This window comes from Mobula birostris, chromosome 4 (assembly GCF_030028105.1).
Source record: "Mobula birostris isolate sMobBir1 chromosome 4, sMobBir1.hap1, whole genome shotgun sequence".
NCBI lineage: Eukaryota > Metazoa > Chordata > Chondrichthyes > Myliobatiformes > Myliobatidae > Mobula > Mobula birostris.
The window spans coordinates 76,325,517-76,347,915 of NC_092373.1; the positions used below are offsets into that span (position 1 = coordinate 76,325,517).

Genomic DNA, 22,399 nt, shown 5'->3' on the forward strand with positions numbered 1-22,399 from the left:
ACCACTGCATTCTCCGCGAATCGGTACAGTATCTGTCCAGGGCCCGGGGGTTGGGGTGGTGGGACACGGGGTGTCATCTCATCGTCGATCAGGGCAGGCAGCTCATCTTCTCCTATGACTGCCTGCCTCGATGTCGAAGGTCGAGGTTCGTCGTCTGCTGTGGCTGATGTGAAAGGCTTGCTTGACTGCGGAGCCTCGTGCAGTTTTATATCACACAGTTCTTTGTAAGAACTCAAACCATCTTGCAAATATCCCCTAAACCTATGTACCCTTTCAAAATTAAAGTCGTACTTTATCATTGCAACGAAAATCTCACGCAGTTGCTTCACGTTCAGTTCCTGGATGACCTCACTTTCGCTACTGCATTCGGTTTCAATTGTTATCCTTTCCTCTTCCAATTGCATCAGATCTTCATCTATCAGTTCTTGGTCATGGGATGCCAAAACCTCTTCAACATCATCTTCGTCAGCTTCCACAAGCCAAACTCACTTTGTCTTTGCTTCGTTCACCACGATCGAAACGCTTAATTATGTCTAGTTTTATTCTAAGTGTAACACCCTTACGAGCTCTTTCAGGCTTTTCCGACACCTTAGAACTCATCTTGCTAACGGCTGCTCAATGCAACGTGTTTCATCAATGCCGTTCCAAATCCGAGGGAGAGCGGCTGCTCGGGGCGCGCGCTGCCTTTTATGGTGCGAAGCTTTTTTTCGCGCGCTGCCTTTCTTCATAACAGTGAAAACACCTCCTGAAAGCGAAAACAGGGTACTAATGTAGGTCTTTCGTAACAGTGAAGTTTCGTAAAGCGAACGTTCGAAAAGCGGGGGACACCTGTACTGTGTATGCATGTATAGACCATACACATGGAAAATCAGAACCATATTTTTGGTACTTTTAGCATTATTCAGTTAAAGCTCAACTTCTGAAGATACTTGATTGGTTGTAAAACACTTTGAATATTCCAAGGCTGAGATGGTGCTCTGTGTGAATCAGCGTGCTGTCTGGTATAGTACATCACTAGCAAATATGAATACACAGCCTCACAGACCACATGTTAGCAACTGCCTAATTTACCTTTTCGTTGTCTTCCGCAACTTGATACCTGTAGCTGCTCACTGAACATGAAAATTTAAGGTCATTAATGAGCCATCACTGATAACCTGTTGGGATATATTAGTCAAATAAAAAAATGACTTTATTTGCAATTTATAGCAATGGATTTGTCAGCCACCAAGTGAGAGCTGTGATGAGTAAGTGAGCAGATAACCTAGATTTATTTTCTGTTAATGGGTGCAAGGCATTCTACACTCAAACAGATACTTCAGTTATGAAAATGTAACTTCCATTATGCCCCTGTAAAGTCATTTGTCATGGCACAGGCTGTGATCTCTCACTAAATTGAAACCAAATATCCTCTGTTGTGTCTGATGAAAACTGAGCCACACAGAAGCTGTAACTGGGAAGTACCAAATGCTTTATTTGTATTGCAAACCTCCAGGAGAAAGAGAGTCCACGATGATCAAAGATGAAGCGAGAGCATATGATAGAGCAAAGATTAGTGAAAAGTCAGAAGATTGGGAAGCTTTTAAAAACCAACAGAAGTCAACTAAAAAAGCCATTAAGAAGATAAAGATTGAATATGACAATAAAGAGAGGGCACATAATAGAGCACAAATTAGTGGGAAGTTAGAAGATTGGGAAGTTTTTAAAAACCAACAGAAGGCAACTAAAAAAGTCATTAAGAAGATAAATATGGAATAATATTAAAGAGGATACCAGAAGTTTCTTCAGATAATAAAGTGTAAAAGAGAAGTGAGAGTGGATATTGGACTGTGGGAAAACGATGGTGGAGTGGGAGTAATGGAGGACAAGGAAATGGTGAATGAACTGAGTAAGTATTTTGCATCAGTTTTCACTCTGAAAGAACTAGCAGTACCATGTCAGGGGCCATGTAGTGTGTGAAGATACCATTACTAGAGAGAAGGTTCTTGGGAAAACAGAAAGATCTGAAGGTAGGTAAGTCACCTGGACCAGATGGTGTACACCTTAGGGTTCTGAAAGTGGTGGCTGAAGAGATTATGGAGGCATTAGTAATGGTCTTTTAAAATCACTAGATTCCGTAATGGCTCTGGAAGACTGTACAATTGCAAATGTCACTCCAAGAAGGAGGGGAGGCAGAAGAAATGAAATTATAAGTGTCTGTGTTGGGACCGATTCTTATGTCAACAACTTTGGTGATGGAATTGATGGCTTTGTTGCAAAGTCTTCAGATGGTATGAAGATAGGTGAAAGGGCAAGTAGTTCTGAGGAAGAAGAGAGGCTACAGAAGGACTGGACAGATTAGGAGAATGGGCAAAGGCATGGCAGATCGAATACAGTGTCGAGAAGTGTATGGTCATGTGCTTTGGTAGAAGAATTGAAAGGGCTGACTTTTTTCCTAAGTGGAGAGAAAATGCAAAAAACTGATGTGCAAAGGGACTTGGGAGTCCTTGTGCAGGATTCCCTGGAGGCTAATTTGCAGTTTGAATCTGTGTTGAGGAAGGCAAATGTGATGTTCGCACTCATTTCAAGAGGACTAGAATATAAAAGCAAGGATGTAATATTGAGAGTTTATAAAACACTGGTGAAGTCTCACTTGAGTATTGTAAACAGTTTTGGGCCCCTTATCTTAGAAAGGATGTGCTGGGCCTGTATTCACTAGAACAGAAGAATGAGGGTAACCTCATTGAAACTATCAAATGGTGAAAGACCTTGACAGAGTGGATGTGAAGAAGATGTTTCCTGTGGTGGGAGAGTCTAACACGAAAGGTCATAGCCTCAAGATAGAGGGGCGTCCTTTTCGAATGAAGTTAAGGGGGAATTTCTTTAGCCAGAGAGAGGTGAATCTATGGAATTCTTTGTCACGGGCAGTTATGAAGGCCAAGTCATATATATTTAAGAAAGAGCTTGATAGGTTCTTGACTGGCCAGGGCATGATGGGATACAAGGAAAGGCAAGGGAATGGGGCTGAGAGGAAAACTGGATCAGCCATGATAAATGGCAGAGCAGAGTCAATGGGCCAAATGGTTTAATTCTGCTCCTACATCTTATGATCTTATAAATCATACTCTCCTGACACAATGTTTTATACTTCTTCAACACAAGTAACTACTGTTTTCATTGTTATAATCACCAAATTAACATACTGAATACAGTCAGATAAATTTACAGAATTATATATTTACAATGGCAGCATAGTCATAGTCATAGTCATACTTTATTGATCCCGGGGGAAACTGGTTTTCATTACAGTTGCACCATAAATAATAAATAGTAATAAAAACATAAATAGTTAAATAGTAATATGTAAATTATGCCAGGAAAAAAGTCGAGGACCAGCCTATTGGCTCAGGGTGTCTGACCCTCCAAGGGAGGAGTTGTAAAGTTTGATGGCCACAGGCAGGAATGACTTCCTATGACACTCTGTATTGCATCTCGGTGGAATGAGTCTCTGGCTGAATGTACTCCTATGCCCACCCAGTACATTATGTAGTAGATGGGGGACATTGTCCAAGGTGGCATGCAATTTGGACAGCATCCTCTTTTCAGACCCCACCGTTAGAGAGTCCAGTTCCATCCCCACAACATCACTGGCCTTACGAATGAGTTTGTTGATTCTGTTGGTGTCTGCTACCCTCAGCCTGCTGCCCCAGCACACAACAGCAAACATAATAGCACTGGCCACCACAGACTCGTAGAACATCCTCAGCATCGTCCGGCAGATGTTAAAGGACCTCAGTCTCCTCAGGAAATAGAGACGGCTCTGACCCTTCTTGTAGACAGCCTCAGTGTTCTTTGACCAGTCCAGTTTATTGTCAATTCGTATCCCCAGGTATCTGTAATCCTCCACCATGTCCACACTGACCCCCTGGATGGAAACAGGGGTCACCGGTACCTTAGTTCTCCTCAGGTCTACCACCAGCTCCTTAGTCTTTTTCACATTAAGGTGCAGATAATTCTGCTCACACCATGTGACCAAGTTTCCTACCGTAGCCCTGTACTCAGCCTCATCTCCCTTGCTGATGCATCCAACTATGGCAGAGTTATCAGAAAACTTCTGAAGATGACAAGACTCTGTGCAGTAGTTGAAGTCCGAGGTGTAAATGGTGAAGAGAAAGGGAGACAAGACAGTCCCCTGTGGAGCCCCAGTGCTGCTGATCACTCTGTCGGACACACAGTGTTGCAAGCACATGAACTGTGGTCTGCCAGTCAGGTAATCAAGAATCCATGACACCAGGAAAGCATCCACCTGCATCGTTGTCAGCTTCTCCCCCAGCAGAGCAGGGTGGATGGTGTTGAATGCATTGAAGAAGTCAAAAAACATGGCCCTCACAGTGCTCGCTGGCTTGTCCAGGTGGGCGTAGACACGGTTCAACAGGTAGACAATGGCATCCTCCGCTCCTAGTCGGGGCTGGTAGGTGAACTGGAGGGGATCTAAGTGTGGCCTGACCGTAGGCCAGAGCAGCTCCAAAACAAGTCTCTCCAGGGTCTTCATGATGTAGGAGGTCAATGCCACCAGTCTGTAGTCATTGAGGCCGCTGGGGCACGGCATCTTCGGCACAGGGACAAGGCAGGATGTCTTCCACAGCACAGGAACCCTCCGGAGCCTCAGGCTCAGGTTGAATACATGGCGAAGTACTGCACATAGCTGAGGGGCACAGGCTTTGAGCACCCTGGTACTGACACCACCCGGTCCTGCAGCCTTGCTTGGGTTGAGACGTTTCAGCTGTCTTCTCACCTGTTCAGCTGTGAAGCCCACCGTGGTGGTTTCGTGTGGGGAAGGGGTATAGTCATGAGAGCAGGGTGGGGGACTGTGAGGAGGGGTAGGAGGGGAGAGTGGAATAAGTGTTGGTTGGGGGTCGACAACAGATGGCTCGTTTGGGGGATGGGCAGGGGCCACAATGTCAAATCTGTTAAAGAACAGGTTAAGTTCATTGGCCTTGTCCACACTGCCTTCTGCTCCCATGTTGCAAGTTTGCTGGAACCCAGTGATGGTCCTTATCCCCCTCCAGACCTTTCTCATGTTGTTCTGTTGGAGTTTCGGCCAACTAGCCGAAACTTTGAATATTCAATACTGGTGTCTGTTCTAAAACCCAGACACCGTACGTTTGCTCCTTTTGTTAGAGTGTTGAAGAATGGCACCATGAATATACACCTAACCAGGTTAAGTGACAAATGTGACCTGAACTGAACTGTGCATTAAGTGAGGGGGGATACACATTGAACAATATGCTAATAGCAGTAACGTTTGTCTATTGTCTTTCCCTATGTAGTTTTAACAGAACGGAATCAGAATGATTGGTTTCACTAGCCAGAATGTATCAGCTGAAGTTAAGTTGTGTGCAGGTTTTATTTCCTGATGCCTGGGTCTCATTTTAGTTTATCCATAATTACGCTGAGCTGGTTTCAAGGTTCAAAGTTCAAGAAAAATCTAGTTCTTGCAGTTGAATTCATAAGAATCTTTTAATAAAAGTTCTACCTGACTGGAGCAGAGCAGTTTATGTGATGTCCTTGTTTTTGGTAAAATCTGTCCGGTGCAGCCATGACAACAGAAGGCAACACTTCTCTGTGTTAGCGTGTATGTAAGTACTTGATCCAGTGAGAAGGAGTCTACAAAGGAAACAACATCCTGGAGTTGCAATTGGCCATTTCAACTTGCTACAAAACCTTTATGTAAATTTATGGTGTCAAATGCCACAGGGCATCTGAAGTAAAGTAAGGATTATTTGAAGTTGAGAAAGAAATGTGGGGAACACAGGTTGAAAGAGATCGGCAATAGATAAATACATAGAGTGCAAATATGCTGAAACATGCTGATATGGTTAGTAGCTGTAATCTAAAATGTTGTGCCTGAAAGTATGGTTAAAAATATATAATGGGGATGAGGATTAAAAACAAAATAGGCAGCTATAAAGGAAGAGCAGGCGAATGAAAGATCAGGTCCAGAGCTAAGGAGATGTCCTCCATCTTCAAAGAAAGGGGCTTGCCTTCCTCCACCATCAATACTGCCCTCAACCGCATCAATTCCTCTTCGTGCATGTCCAACCTCACCCCATCCTCCCGCTCCCTCCCACTCCCACTAGGGATAGGGTTCCTCTTGTCGTCTCCTACCACCCCACCAGACTCCATGTCCAGCACATTATTCTTTGTCCATCTGGGTAGCATCCAACCTGATGGCATGAACATCGATTTCTCGAACTTCTAAAAATGCCTTCTTTCAGCATTCCCCATCACCATTTCCCTCCCTCACCTTAACTCCTTCCCTGCCTGCCTATCACCTCCCTCTGGTGCTGCTTCTCCTTTCCTTTCTTTGATGTCCTTCTGTCCTCTCCTATCAGATTCCCCCTTCTCCAGCCCTGTATCTCTTTCAGTAATCCATCTTCCAGCTTTTACTTCACCCCTCTTGGTTTCACCTGTCACTTTGTGGATCTTCCTCCCCTCCCAACACTTTCTTGCTCTGATTCCTCATCTTTTTATCCAGTCCTGATGATGTGTGTGTTGCTTTGTATTTCCAGGATATGCAGAATTTCACTTGTAGTTGAATGAAATTGTGTGGATTGCCTTGAGCCAGGATAGATTCAAAGGAGCTGGGTAACTGAGAGTCGAATCATTTGCTGAAAGAGAAACTAAAAGGCCAGATAGAGAGGGATGGAGAACAGACATAAAAAGGAAGAAAGTAAAATGCAAAATGAAAATTCCAACTGCAATTTCTTTACTGCATGTGTTTAGTTATTGTCTTTCAATGTTGAGTGGTTGATTGGGATTATGGGAGTATAAAAGAGGTTTACTACCAAAACAACCTTTTTGAGATACTTTAGGAATTTCTGGAATGGGGAGCTGTCATGTTCGTAGAGTATAACAGTAAAGCTGCATGAACCAGCCAGCAACTTGTGGTGTCTTATGGCTCACAGTATATTTCTACTATGCCTTATAAACTATTGTGTGAAACCAAAATTCCATTCATATTTAATCTCATCAATGTGTCAACAAAAATTGACATAACTGTAGATTGTGCATGTATTAAAAATATGAAGGAGATGAAAAGAGAAGACATGAAAAGTGAGCGAGGCCAAAGAATAAGAAAAAGTAGAGAAAATATGAATGCAAAGAATTTGTTGTAAATTGGTGTTTGAATATGCAGCGGCATAGAGAGAAAGAATGCAGGTCCATGACAGTTGTTCTCCATTTGGTGAAAAACAGAGTCATCTTAAAAAAGGAGTAGTATTGTGTATTTAATATTTCAGTAATGTAGATATCTTGTTTGATTAAGCATTGCAGGTTATCTGTAAAACTACATAATTGGCAAACATCGTCACACCACCACATGATATGTGTGCGCTTCACTTAAAGTAAAATGCAAAGTTAGACTCACATTTTGGACTCCCGTGTTTTCCTTTCAATTAGTGTAATGTTTTGGAGTTAGAAAACATAACAGTGGCGATGAGGTATTTTAAAAATGAACCTGGGATGACTACAGACCTGTTAAAGTGCAGCCAGTAATTTGAGTTAAAAATATGTTCAGTGAAGAACGGTGAGTAAAAAAAACAGCACAGCACAGCATGTACACAGATAGTTAAGTTAAAATAAAGGTAGAAAGCAGTAGTGTTCACAGGTTCATATACAATGTATACCAGGTGATAACAATAAAAAAAAGAGCAGAAATAGCTGGCTACATTGGAATGATTGCTCAACTGGATAACTGGCTCACATATACTGAGCTAATTTCAAAGCAAGTGAAATAACCAATGAGAATCAAGTATCAATTTTGCTTTGAGCTTACGGCATATAGTTTGCTTCGAAAGTTTAACTGCTCCAATCTTATCACCTGAACTGAGCTTTGCTGACACTGTGAAAGTAATTCAGAACATAAAGAATTGTTGATTGCAGAATGATTTAGGTTTCATGGTGGAATCAAAAGGAAAGGGAATGCATTTCAGCATCCATGGTAGAAGTGAAGTGTCTGAGCATTGTCAGTTGGGCTAAATTGTGCACTGAGAGTTCGTTTAGTTCATGGAATCTTACATGAAAGCATTCAAAAATGGCTGAAACACACGTTACATTTAAAAGAGCTGTTGAATTCACTGTATCAATGGAAGCAGCAGACAGAGATGCAATCGAGTTGAAGTCAGGAATGATAGTGAGTGAAAGCAAAATTGCAATGTCTAAATAGAAGTGTGCTTGGTCAAACAAATTGTGTAACTGTTGTGGCAGGGGCGCACATTCACCAGACCAATGAAGGTTTAAAGGTCACAAGTAAGTGAAAAAGAGCAGATGCTGGAAATCCAAACAACCCACACAAAATGCTGGAGGAATTCAGCAGGCCAGAATCTACTCTGTGTGCATTAAGGTTATTGCATGAACTTCAAGTGGAAGACAAAAATCTGCTTGTAAAAGTAGATGCAAAGACTAAAGTTCAGCTGGATGAATAGAAAGACAAAAAAGAAAGGAGTCAATGGAGCTTTGAAAACAGAGGATGCATCGGATGATGTTGTGGATGAATAACCCATCTGAGATCAGATTGTAAAGGGAGCAATAGAAAGATTAATAAGGGAACACTCCAGTGAATGAAGTGCACCAACCCAACATCAAAATGCACAAACTAGAATAAGAAAAAGGAAGGAGGGAAAAGATATCCAGAGCTGTCAGAACCAATTTCATCGTCTCAGAGTCAACCCCTACAATCACCACGGAGGAGGCCCTAGAACCTGAGATTGCCTTCACAGCCACAAGTCTCACGTACTAAGTATTGTGACATCCCTTGTCAGAAAAGACGTTATTCCACAAGAGTAAGAAATTCTCCATAGTGATTAAATCTTTAATGGGGATGTTCTGAATGGGATAACTTAAAATTTACTATGCCTTAGACATCTGTATAGTAGTTGTATGAAATAGTATACTGTGTTTATAATTGAGATGCGTTCTGTATTGAGTTAGAGGTTATAGCTATACAGGGAGGAGTGTTATGTATTTAATATTTTAGTAATATTGTAAATATATTGTTTGATTAAGCATTCTTTGTTGTTTACATAATTCATTACAGATTATCTGTATGTCATCTCACCACCACGTGATATCTGTGCACTTCTCTTAAGGTGAAATAGAAAATTAGACTCACAATTTGGACTCACGTCTTGTCCTGTAAATTAGCTTATTGTTTTGGAGTTACAGAATATAACAAGTCGTGGAAAGTTTAAATACTCCTTTTCATTGTTTAATTCTTCCCTTTGGAGGAAATCAAACAAGCACAGCCTCAGAATAGATGGATGTCCCATAAGAACAGAGATGAGGAGGAATTTCTTTAGCCAGAGGGTAGAAAATCTGTGGAATTCACTGCTTCAGATGGCTGTGGAGGCCAAGTCATTAGGTGTATTTAAAGCAGAGGTTTGTATGTTCTTGATTAGCAAGGGTGTCAAAAGTTATGGGAAGAAGGCAGGAGAATGGGGCTGAGAATGGTAAAAAATCAGCCATGCTGGAATGGTAGAGAAAACTTGATGGGCTGATTGGCCTCATTCTGCACCTATGTCATATGGTCGTATGATCTGATTTCTGAATTATTCATCTCTTTCAGATCACTGATGACGCTGTCACAATTTCAAATTCTTAGTTCTACCTCTTCTGTTATATCAGTTTTTTACTTTACTCTGCACTGTTCCATTGTTTTTGCGCTTGTCACTATATTTATTATTGTATTTATTGTTACCATGTATACTGTTTACACTGAAAGTTTTAAGCAAGCAAGCAATTTCAATATATCCTGATGGATATGACAACAGACTAACCTGGATGAATCGGAATTATGAACTCATCCTTGCACTCAATATCAGGAAGACCAAGGAACTGATTGTAGAACGTAGAAGGGGATGTCAAGGAAATATACACCAGTTCTCATCGCAGGATCAGAAGGTGAGAGGCTGAAGATCTATCCTGAGTCTAACATATTGCTGCAATTACAAAGAAGGCACGAGAGTGGCTATATTTCATGAGGGGTTTGAGGAGATTTGGTATGTCACCAAAGACTCTACTAAGTTTCTACAAATGGAGAGCATTATAACTGGTTGCTTCACCGTCTGGTATGGAGGGACCACTGCGCAGGATCGGAGAAAGCTACAGTACATAAAGCTTCACACCTAGCCAGCTCCATCATGGACACAAGCCTGCCTAGTTTTGAGGACGTTTTCAAAAGGTGATGCCTCAAAAAGGTGGCATCCATCATTAAGGACCCCATTATCCAAGATATACAGTACCCTCTTCTCATTGCCACCATCAAAAGGAGGTACAGGAGAAGGAATACACACACTCAACACTTTAGGAACAGCTTCTTCCACTCTGCCATCAGACAATCAATCCATGAACACTACTTTTTCTCTCTATTTGTATGATGTATTTAGTTTAATTTGTGATGTGTATTTCTTAGAGTATTTTAATAGTTTTTTTATTATGTATTGCACTGTACTGCTGTTCGCAAAGGAACAAATTTCATAACATATGCCAATGATATTAAACCTGATTCTGATTCTCAATCTGGAAACCTTCAGCATTTTATCAAATCAATCCCCTGTACTTCATTTGCTTCCTTCTCATGCTTGATGATGCTGCAGCGAAGTTTGTGCTGAACCACGTAGTGTGTACAGTTGTGGCAACTTTGCATCAAATGTTTCTGTAAGAGAGGCTAACACAATGTTTAAAATAATTTACAGAAGAAAAAGAAATTGAAATAATTCTCTTTATTATTCATTCACTTAATTTATTTAATTTAAATAGAAGTGTCAATTAACACAGTGATATTTAAACTCAGAAATATTCCTGCCTAATTTACACTTTCCAATAAATCACACTGAAAGTAACAGATAAATATACAGTTAATTATAACAATATGAATTGCATTTAATTTAATATTAGCAGAATGTAGCAGAAAATAAATAAGGCTCCACAATTAAATTACTTTACCATGTTCGGTAGAACATACAATAAAACAGCTTTCGCATCAATTATGAGTAATACAAATTACATCAGTTTCAACAAACATTTTGTCTGGGCATAGATACTATGCAGGGGGTTTTGTCAGAAAAATCCATCTATTGCAGATAACTTCTTTTCTCAAGATGCAGCTCAATGATTCGACAGGGTTTTCAGTTTTTTGCTGGAAGAAAAGAGGAACAATAAGTTTCAAATAATCAAATGTCATAACGAGAAAAATCAATAGAAGTGTGAATATTTTTTCCTCTAAATACTAAAAATCACTGAGTAATTTATGCATTTTATAGGAATTTGGTGAAGAAAGTTACATTTTTAAGATATATATATGGGAATCTGATTGTGGTGCCACCTTTGTCTTGATTGTTATCACTATACATTTCAGAACATCACAGGAGCTTTCTCATTGTAACAGGTCAATGCATTTGCTGAATGTTTAAAGCTGTGCTCTTACCTCAAAAAATACAGTATTCTCTTCACCCAGGGCTGATTTGGATCTACACACACTGCTCTTCCTCTGACGGTATAGAGTCTGTAAGATATTTAAATCAATGTTTCATTGACTGAAGACTCTAATAAGTTTAGTTCTACAAAATCATATGCAATATATTATGTTGTACTTACATAATTGCATCTATTTCACATATTTCACTGGAATTTTGCTCCAAATAACCAGAGATTAATTTCCGTGGCAATCGATGCTTTGAATAATTGAGGCAGCAATCTGCATGTGAAACTGGAAGAATAAAAAACAATGGTATGCGTGTAATATAAGTCAATATCTTTGTAAAATCTGATTTGTAAGAGTGAATAAAGAGGCATCTTTAAGACTTACCAGCTGATACTGAGTGGCTGAACGTGCTGAGTATAATCAGCGAAAGCATAGCTACTGGGGCAAGTTTCTGGAGTTTGTTCATTGCTGGTTATTGGTTTACCAGGTAGCTTGCTTATGGAACTTGTTGAATTGATACCTGAGATCTGATGGTTTTGATCATTTGTCAACCTGTTTATATACTGTACTCTGGGTGTTGGGAATTTTTTTTAAACAAGGAAATGCATCCGGTGACCTCTTTGGATTTTCCTTTATGTTACCTTATTTGATTGCATCACCAAGTTTATAAATAGACTTTGGCAGACTGATTTCACAACTTGCGTATTTCCTAACACTTTTGTTTAACTGTCCAAGAGTTCAGGAGTATCTTGTTCCAAGTCAAAATAGCTTGTCAAATTTATTGTCATGTGCACAAGTACAGCGAGAAAGTACAATGAAAAAAATTGCTTACAACAGGCACATAGATTCCAGCAATACACAGAGCACAATTGATACTTAATTTATACTTAGTTTGTTTCTTCTGTTATTTCCACTTGGATTCTGAAGTATTATTACAATATATTGAAAATCTAAGGAAAATCACCTTTCAAAACTAGTTGTTGCTGCAGTCCAAAATGGGTCAGCACTACACAAAACCGATGAATTTTAAAGGTGAACATTTTGAGCTAGGTACAGGTAGCTTCTCTAAATTATTGTGTAAAATGAATCAATAATTTGAACAGATAATTAATCAGAAATTGGCAAATAAATTGAATCATGTAGCAGTTTGCTCTATTACGTAACTTGCTTCTGTTTTCTAATGGATATTCACTATCCAAGCCTGAGGGGTGTTGGCGGGGGGTGGGGGGATTTGGGTGAACAACAGGGTCTTTTTTGGCCCATTATTTAATCAAGAAAAAACAAATGGGATTTGCTTCGGCTTAACTAAACAATGTATTCACCGTCCTGAAAAATGTAACTGAAAAATAACATCAGATACAGGCGAAGTCACCAAGTACCAAAAACAGTGTAAATGTTAGGGAACAGTCAGGGTTGTTAGGAATAGTCAAGGAACAATGAGAACAATGACAGAAAGTTGGGCTGACTAGAATCCATTCCTCTGCATTCAATTTCTCCGATGGACGTCTTGATCATCTGCACTCATTGGTATATCATTTTATCTTATAGGAATTGTGCCTGTGTTGTGGAAATCCTTGTGTTTTAGAAGTTGTTTATAATTTGGAAATCTTTCATAAGATAGAAATTCTCTGTGAATTTTAAATGAGTTTTCAGAATCTTATCTAAATTTAAATACATATCAGTAAAAATAAATGAATTGTGTTTATTTACTTCGTTGATTGGATGTATCTGCTCCTTGGTAGGGATAGTCGACCCACCACTTAAATGGTGGGTATTGGCAGCTAAGTTCGCTGTGGAGGATAAACAGGGATGTGTTCTAGCCTTTAAAGAGTAGATGGTTACAATATAACTTCCTTTTAGTGTGGGTGACCATAGTTATCTATATTGGATAGAGATTAACATCTTCAATAGAGTTCGGAAATTCGCAGGTAGCAAACCCAATGCCATTACAGTTTAAAACAAACATTGGAAAAGAAAATGATTCAAGTTTTCCAGATATCTGATATTTCTCTTTGGACCTTTGTGGGTCTGCTGTGAGGAAGGTCCTGAATGTGTTCAGTGACATCTAGCATTAAGGAATGCATATTTAAGCGGAACTTTATGACCTTGGTTCAGATAGCTTGGCCTGTAGATTCATAGGTCACTGATTATGGCACAGACCTCTATAGCACCTCAAGGTCTTCAATGTCCTTTGTTGAAAAGAAAGATCCTGACTAGGTCCCATCCTGTAGAGTTCTACACTTGGTTCTCATCCTGGTTGTCATCTCAGGTACGTCTTTAAGCAAAATACTTCAGTCAGGTTCAGTCAGGAAGGTCACTTAAAGGAAAATCTGAGACAGGTGACCAGCTCTGGATGCCATGGGTTGGGAACTGCTTGGACACACTCCTTTAATAGAAGTCTTCATAGGCGTCACGAATGCTGCAAATGCATATTTCTGACTGGTTCATTAAATAATTATGTATATTGCAATAGTCATTTAGGTTGGTGTAACATATCTTTGGATTTCAGTGCACAAGCTTGGCTCCTCTGCACAGCAGCATGATTGATTTTGGGATGACCTGGCAAGAAAATCAGACATTTTCTGGAAGAGTACAATTTCCATTTACATTAAGTGTCACATCAAATTGAATAACATAGCCCTATTCAGTCTAATTTCTAGACAGTAAAGTGCAAAATTCCAAGGTACATAGACCTTGTATAGGTAAAGCATGAGCTCAGCACAGGTGTGACATACAGGATTGCTGGAATGATGCCAGGATTGGGAAATTACAACGATGTGAATTAAATGGAGAGGTTGGTGTTGATCTCCCTTGACTGGAGGTAGCCTTAAGCAGTCTCTGTGGAATTTGAGCATTCTGAACATACGTAAATGTGTTTTTCTGTGAGTGCTCTGATTTCTTTCTAAATTCCAATGACACCCCGTATTGCTTCTGGTGTAAATTGTGACAGAAGATTAAGGGTGGAATTAGTAAGCCTCTGAGAGAAAACAGAATACAGGAAAAAAACAGCAAAATGTATGTGAGTGCACTGAGAGCTGATATAGACTTTAATAGACCCAATGACCTTCTGTGTCATATGAAAGTATGAAATATAACAGAGGCCCTCCATAATCAAGAAAGGATTAAATAGTGAAATAAAGTCAAAGTCATGTCAGTGTCTGAAGGGTTAGTGAATAGGTATGAATGACTTAAGGTGACTGGCAAGATTACTGAAGTCAAATTGAAGGAAAATAACCTGTGAATAGGCTAGGATTAAATTGGGGATCGCTGGGTGGCGTGGCTCGAAGGGCTGGACGGGTCTATTCCACGTTGTATGTCAATAAATAAATAAATATTTATCAATTAGAATGTACCACTTTGTAGAAAGGTGTTTGCATATTCAGTGGCGGGTGTCAAGACAGACGTAAACATTCCAGGGATATGAAGAAAGAGTGAAAATAAGTCTGTTGTTATATTGTAAGTTTGACAATGATATTTCTTTATTGTGCTATTCTTTGATATTACTAAGACAGATTTTACATGAATGAAATAAAAGCAAAAGATGCTGGTAAAACTCAGAAAACTGGGGAATTTCTATGGAAAGAGACACACTGTAAATGTTTAATGTTAATTGTGTTTCTCTTCCCACAGGTACTACCTGACCTGCTTTTGGCTTTTTTTCCTACTTATATTTCATATGTTCAGCATCTTTAAGTGTTTTTTTAAATTTTATCTCTGTCATATCACTGAGCCAGTTAAAACAGAACAAGTTAGCACAATTAGTCCCGTACTGCTGTTGGAATGCATACGCTTTGACCATGCAGAGAAGATGAATGCTGCAGTAACTTCGTTTATCAAATAAACAATGTGCACTAATCTTCATCTTGCCAGTGAAATAGCCACACGCTGAAGGACCAGACACCTAAAATCTAATCTCAACATTATTCAGTGCTTTCATGAAGAGGCAGGTGGAAGGAAATGGAAAATTGATCAAGAAATAATTAAAATCAATGCCAATGCCCCAGTAATTAATTACAGTGGAAATCATTAATAGCTTCAGTGAAACTAAATTCTTTTTTAAGACTATAAATCCTTTACATTATAAAAATTAATTCTACCTGGAAATGACTGCTGTCAATTTGCGATGATAAAAGCTGAACATTTTGTGTCATGCTCGTCTACCTGTTATTTTAATGCAGACATCAACAGGCAGTAGATTCTGTTACTGAATTGGTTTCAAAGTGTAGATCTCAAACACCTTGGGTAACCTAGAATCAGAATCAGATTTAATATCACTGGCATATGTTGTGAAATTTGTTAACCTTACAGCAGCAGTATAATGAAATAAATGATAAAAAACTGAGTTACATTAAGTATATGTATCTATTAAATAGTTAAGTTAATATAAGTGGAACAAAATAATAGAAATAAAAAAGTAGCGAGGTAATGTTCATGTCTTCAATGTCCGTTTAAGAATCGGATGACAGAGGGGAAGAAGCTGTTCCTGAGCCACGGAGAGTCTGCCTTCAGGCTTCTGTACCTTCTTCCCGATGGTAACAGAGTGAAGGGGCATGTCCTGCGTGGTGGGGATCCTTGACGATGTACGCCACCTTCCTCAGGCACCGCTCCTTGAAGGTATCTTGGATACCACGGGAGCTGGTACCCATGATAATGCTGAATAACTTAACAAGTTTCTCCAACTTATTTCGATCTTGTGCAGTAGCCCCTTGCCCCATACCAGATGGTGATGCAGCCAGTCAGAGTGCATTTGTAGAAGTTTTCGAATGCTTTAGTTGACCAAACAAATCGCGTTAAACTTCGAATGAAATATTGTCACTGCCTTGCCTTCTTTATAGCTGAATCAATATGTTGTGTCCTGGTTAGGTCCTCAGAGACATTGACACCCAGCAACTTGAAATTACTCACTTTTTCCACTTCTGAACCCTCATTGAAGATTGGTTTGTGTTCCCTCCTCTTACCCTTCCTGAAGTCCACAATCAGCTCTTTGGTCTTGCTGACATTGAGTGCAAGATTGTTACTGCTATATGATTTGGTGTCTATTAGCTCTGGAAAGGAAAATGTTAGTTTAAATCTGTATTTCTGTGTTTGACTACTCCAACTGAATTCTTTAAATTCTGTACACAAAACAAACATGCTTCCTGCTGTAATATTTGATCAGCTTATAACATGATAGCTTGATCAAAAAAATGAATGACCTGATACACTGGCTCATGAAGGAAATGGCTGACTGTCAGGGCATGGTCAAGGGAGGTGGAGTAGCCAGGTGCTTACAGGACTGCTTTGAATCAATGGATTGGACCATATTCATAGATTCGTGTTCGGTTCTGAATGAATGTGTCGAAGTTGTCACAGTCTTCATCAACACTTGGGTATCTTTGAGAACAAACTGAGTCTTTCCCAAAACAGAAGCCTTGGATAAACCAGGAGGTTCTCAGTTTGCTGAGGTCTAAATCTGTGATTTTCAAGACCATCGATCGAGAAATCTAAAAGAAGTCCAGGCCATCATGGGACCAGAAATGGAATTATATGAAAATTAGAGACTCAGTCGGATATATGACAGCTGTGGGATATTTCCAAGCCATTACTTCCTCTAAGGTGAAACCTAGCAGCATAATCGGCAGTGTTGCTTCACTCCCCAGTGAGCTCAGCACCTTTATGCTCACTTTGAAAGTGAGAGTAACAATACATCTATCCTAATCCCCACAGCAGCCGGCAGTCCTGTAATCTGTCTCAGAATCTCCTTTATGAGGATGAATCCTTGCTCTAATGGTGTTCGAACTGCCTCAGACACCTCCAAAGTGCCAATTGCGCAACCTCCAACTCTGCATCCAGCCTTGACCTCTAGGCTGGGTCTTCACGCGCTCCACTGGAACCCTCATCTCCCCTTCCCGCACCAACATTCTGCAACCCTGCCTCTCTCAGGCCCCACCATCTGCTCTTGGGCCCTCAGAGAATCCATCTTTCTCTCACCACACCATCCCTAAACACCCCAAACCTCCATTCCCTTAGACACTACCAACCCTCTTTCCCCCTCTGTTCGCAGCTCTCACCCATGCTGGATTTACACAATCCTCTCCAACCTTCCCCTCTCTGAGGGAGAACGTTCTGTCCTCAGTAAGAGTCTCACCTTTGTCCCCCTGTGCCCACACCTCAGTGAGTTCTGAGCCCGCCGTGATGTTGAACTCTTCTTCCACCGCCTCCGCCTCCGAGCCTATTTCTTTGTCAAAGACTCACCACTCCGCACTGATGACTGCTTCTCCCATCTTCAACCGTCCTCTTCTTCCTGGACACCCCACCCTGGTCTTGTGCCTACTCTGAACCTATTCATTGCCAACTGCCAACAGGACATCAGCATCTTGACTTCAACACACTTCTTTCCAATTCCAACCCTGCTTCTTCTGAACGCTCTGCTCTCCACCCCCTCTGCACCAATCCTAATTTCACCATCAAACGCGCAGGTAACGCTGTAGTAGTCTGGCGTACTGACCTCTACCTTGCTGAGCAACAACTCTCAGACACCTCCTCTTACGTACTCTCGAACAGGACCCCACTAAGGAGCACCAGGCTATTGTATCCCACACCAACATTGACTTTGTTAGTTCTGGGATTTCCACTTCACTGCCACCAACCTCATAGTTCCCGTAACCTGCACCTCCCATGTCTACCCCCTACCCAAGATCCACAAACCTGCTTGTCCAGGTAGGTCTATAGTTTCAGCTTTTTCCTGCCCCGCTGGGCTCATATCTGCATACCTCGACTCTGTTTTATTCCCCCTAGTTCAGACCCTTTCTACCTACATCCATAACACTTCACACGCTCCAGATCTTCTAAATCATTTCAAGTTCCCTGGCTTCGAGCATCTTATTTTCACCATGGACGTCCAGTCCCAATATACCTCCATCCCTGATGAGGAAGGCCTCAAAGCTCTCTCAAAGCTGTTCTTTCTGGACACCAGACCCAACCAGTTCCACTCCACCACCACTCTCCTCCACCTAGCAGAAATTGTCTTCACTCTTAATAATATTTCCTTTAGCACCCAACTTCATTCAAACAGAAGATGTAGCCATGGGCACTCGCATGGGTCCCAGTTATGCCAGCCTGCTTGTTGGCTATGTGGAACAGTCTATGTTGGAAGCCTACACTGGCAGCTGTCCCCCACTTCCCTTATGCTACATTGATGACTCATTGGTGCTGCTTCCTGCACCCACGCGGAACTCATCAACTTCATCCACTTTGTCTCCAATCTCAAACCTGCCCTCAAATTTACCTGCAAACAACGGGAATTCTGCAGATGCTGGAAATTCAAGCAACACACATCAAAGTTGCTGGTGAACGCAGCAGGCCAGGCAGCATCTCTAGGAAGAGGTACAGTCGACGTTTCAGGCCGAGACCCTTCGTCATGACTAACTGAAGGACTCTTACTAACTCTTCCTTCAGTTAGTCCTGACGAAGGGTCTCGGCCTGAAACATCGACTGCACCTCTTCCTAGAGATGTTGCCTGGCCTGCTGCATTCACCAGCAACTTTGATGTGTGTTGCTCAAATTTACCTGGTCCATTTCTGACACCTCCCTCCCCTTTCTTGATCTCTCTGTCTCTATCTCTAGAGGCAACTTATCTACTGATGTCTATTACAAACCCATGGACTCTCACAGCTACCTGGACTGTACCTCCTCCCACCCTGTTACTTGCAAAAATGCCATCCGCTTCCCTCAATTTCTCCGTCTCTGCCGCATCTGCTCTCAGGATGAGGCTTTTCATTCCTGAATGAAGGAGATGTCCTCTCTCTTCACAGAAAGGGTCTTCCCTTCCTCCACAATCAATGGTGCCCTCAACCGCATCTCTTCTATTTCACGCATGTCTGCTCTCACCCCATCCTCCCACGACCCGTTCAGGGATAGGGTTCCACTTGTCCTCATCTACCACCCCACCAGCCTCCACATTCAATAGACAATAGACGATAGGTGCAGGAGTAGGCCATTCTGCCCTTCGAGCCAGCACCACCATTCACTGTGACCATGGCTGATCATCCACAATCAGTACCCTTTTCCTGTCTTCTCCCCATATCCCTACACTCCGCTATCTTTAAGAGCTCTATGTAACTCATTTTTTGAAAGAGTTGGCCTCCACTGCCTTCTGAGGCAGAGCATTCTACAGAACCACAACCCTCTGTGTGAAGAAGTTTTTCCTCAACTCCGTTCTAAATTGTCTACCCCTTATTCTTAAACTGTGGCCTCTGGTTCTGGACTCCACAACATCGGGAAGATGTTTCCTGCCTCTAGCGCGTCCACTCCCTTAATAATCTTATATGTTTCAATCAGATCCCCTCTCATCCTTCTAAATTCCAGTGTATACAACCCCAGTCGCTCCAATTTTTCAACATATGACAGTCCCGCCATCCCGGGAATTAACCTCGTGAACATATGCTGCACTCTCTCAATAGCTAGAATGTCCTTCCTCAAATTTGGAGACCCAAACTGTACACAATATTCCAGATGTGGTCTCACCAGGGCCTTGTACAACTGCAGAACATAATTCTCCAGAACTTCTGCCATCTCCAACAGGATCCCTTCACCAGGCATATCTTTTCCTCCCCATCTACATTCTGCTTTCCACAGGGCTTGCTCTTTCTGTGACTCTCTTGTTTATTTGTCCCTCCCCACTGATCTCCCTCTGGCACTTGTCCCTGCAAGTGGAAGAAGGACTACACCTGCACCTGCACCTACACCTCCTCCCTCACTACCATTCAGGGCTCCAAAAAGTCCTTTCAAGTGAGGCAACACTTCAACTGTGAGTCTATTGGGGTCATTACTGTGTTGGGTGCTTCTGGTGTGGCCTCCTGCATACCAGTGAGAACTGACGTAGATTGGTAGACTACTTCACCAAGCACCTATGCTCCATCTGCTAGAAAAAGGGGGATCTCCCAGTGGCCACCCATTTTAATGCCACTTCCCATTACCATTCTGATATGTCTATCCATGGCCACCTCCACTGTTGTGATGAGGCCACACTTAGGTTGGAGGAATGACACCTTATATTCATCTGGGTAGCCTCCAACCTGATGGCATGAACATCGACTTCTTGAACTTCCAGTAAAGGGGCCCCCGGCCTACTCCTTCACCATGCCCCATCCCCTTTTCTCTCTCTCACCTTATCTCCTTGCCTGCCCATCGCCTCCCTCTGGTGCTCCTTCTCACTGTTCTTTCTTCCATGGCTTTCTGGCCTACCTATCAGAGTCCCCCTTCTCCAGCCCTGTATTTCTTTTACCAATCAATTTCCCAGCGCTTTACTTAATCCCTGCCTATCCTGGTTTCACCTATCACCTTGCGTTTCTACCACCCCTCCCCCACCTTTTAACTCGACCCCTCATCTTTTTTTCTCCAGTTCTGCCGAAGGGTCTCAGCCTGAAATGTCGACTGTATTCTTTTCCATAGACGCTGCTTGGCTTGCTGAAATCTTGCAGCATTTTGTGTGTGTTGTTTGGATTTCCAGATTTTCTCTTGTTTCCGATGGTGTACCTGGCAGGGCGTTGAAAACTTGTGCCAACCAATTGGCTGGAGTGTTCATGGACATCTTCACTCCCTCAGTGTTGCAGTCAGACTTTCCCAGTTGCAGTAAAACAAGCATCAATCGCACTAGTGCCCAGGAAGAGCAGGATAGGCTGCCCCACCAACAATCGCTCTGTAGTACTCACATTTACTGTAATTAAGTACTTGGTCATGGATAGAATTAACTCCTGCCTAAACAAGTACCTGGACCCTCTCCAGTTTGCCTGTCACTGTAACAGGCCTATAGTGAAGGCAATCTTACTGGATTTCCATTCTTCCTTGGAGCACCTAGACAACAGCAAAACCAATATCAGGCTGCTATGTATTGATTGGAGCTTAATATTCAACACCATCATTCTGTCACTACGAATCAAAAAACTTTACAGCCTCTACCTACTTCTGCAACTGGAATCCTTGTCTTCCTTATTGGAAGACCACAGTCAGTGCAGATCGACATTAACATCCCTTCGCTGACAACACAGTGCTCTACAGACTCAAATTTCATGATTTTGTGTTAGGCATAGCTTAAGAGCCATCTATAAATTTACAGATTACACCACTGTCTGTGGCAAGATCTCAGATGGCAATGAAGAGGTGTACAGGAGTGAGATACATCAACTGGTTGAGTGATGTTGTAACAATAATCTTGCACTCGACATCAGCAAGACCAAAGAGTTGATTGCGGAATTCAGATAGGAGAAGTCGGGAGAACTCACCGCAATTCTCATTGAGGGGCTAGCTGTGGAGAGGGTGAGCAGCTTCAAGTTTCTGGTCGTCAGTGAATCAGAGCATCTATCTTTAGCCCAAAACATTGATGTAATCACAAAGAAGGCACAACAGTAACTTTACTTCATTAAAAGTTTTAGGGGATTTAATATGTTATCAAAGACTCTTCCAAATTTCTACAAATGTAGAGTAGAGAGCGTTCTTGCTGGTTGCATCAGAGCCTGGTGTGGAGCCTCCAATATCAGGAGGATGCTACAGAGGATTTAGGGTTAACTAGTTGTATCACAGACACAATCCTCCCTGACTCTGAGGACATCTTCAAGAGGTAGTGCCTCAAGAAAGTGGAGTCCACCATGAAAGATCCTCACCTTCCAGAACATTTCCTCTTGGCATTACTGCCATCATGGAAGAGGCACAGGAGTCTGAAAGACACACATCCAACAATTTACGAACAGCTTCTTCCCCTCCACAGTCAGGTTACTGAGTGGTTCACGAACCCTGAACATTACTTCATTGTTCCTTTTGTTTTACACTATTTATTTATTACTGTAACTTAGTAATTTTTATGTCTTGTACTACACTGGTACCACAAAACAATATATTTCAAGATATATTTCAGTGATAGTAAATCTGATTCTGATTCTGATTCCGAAAACATTGCCTAAC

The 22,399-nt window shown here is 41.5% G+C and overlaps 1 protein-coding gene and 1 long non-coding RNA gene across 2 annotated transcripts in view; one reads left to right on the top strand and one right to left on the bottom strand.

The window, feature by feature from the left end:
• Positions 1-22,399, top strand: part of LOC140195958 (uncharacterized) — a 155,794-nt gene that overhangs the window by 42,330 nt on the left and 91,065 nt on the right. The window lies entirely within an intron of this gene.
• Positions 10,832-11,978, bottom strand: LOC140195953 (C-C motif chemokine 20-like). Its single transcript, XM_072254646.1, has 4 exons — positions 11,846-11,978; positions 11,635-11,746; positions 11,465-11,542; positions 10,832-11,176 (listed from the first exon to the last, which is right to left on the bottom strand). Exons 1-4 carry the CDS (start codon positions 11,925-11,927, stop codon positions 11,146-11,148), a joined length of 303 nt encoding a protein of 100 aa, XP_072110747.1. The 5' UTR covers positions 11,928-11,978; the 3' UTR covers positions 10,832-11,145.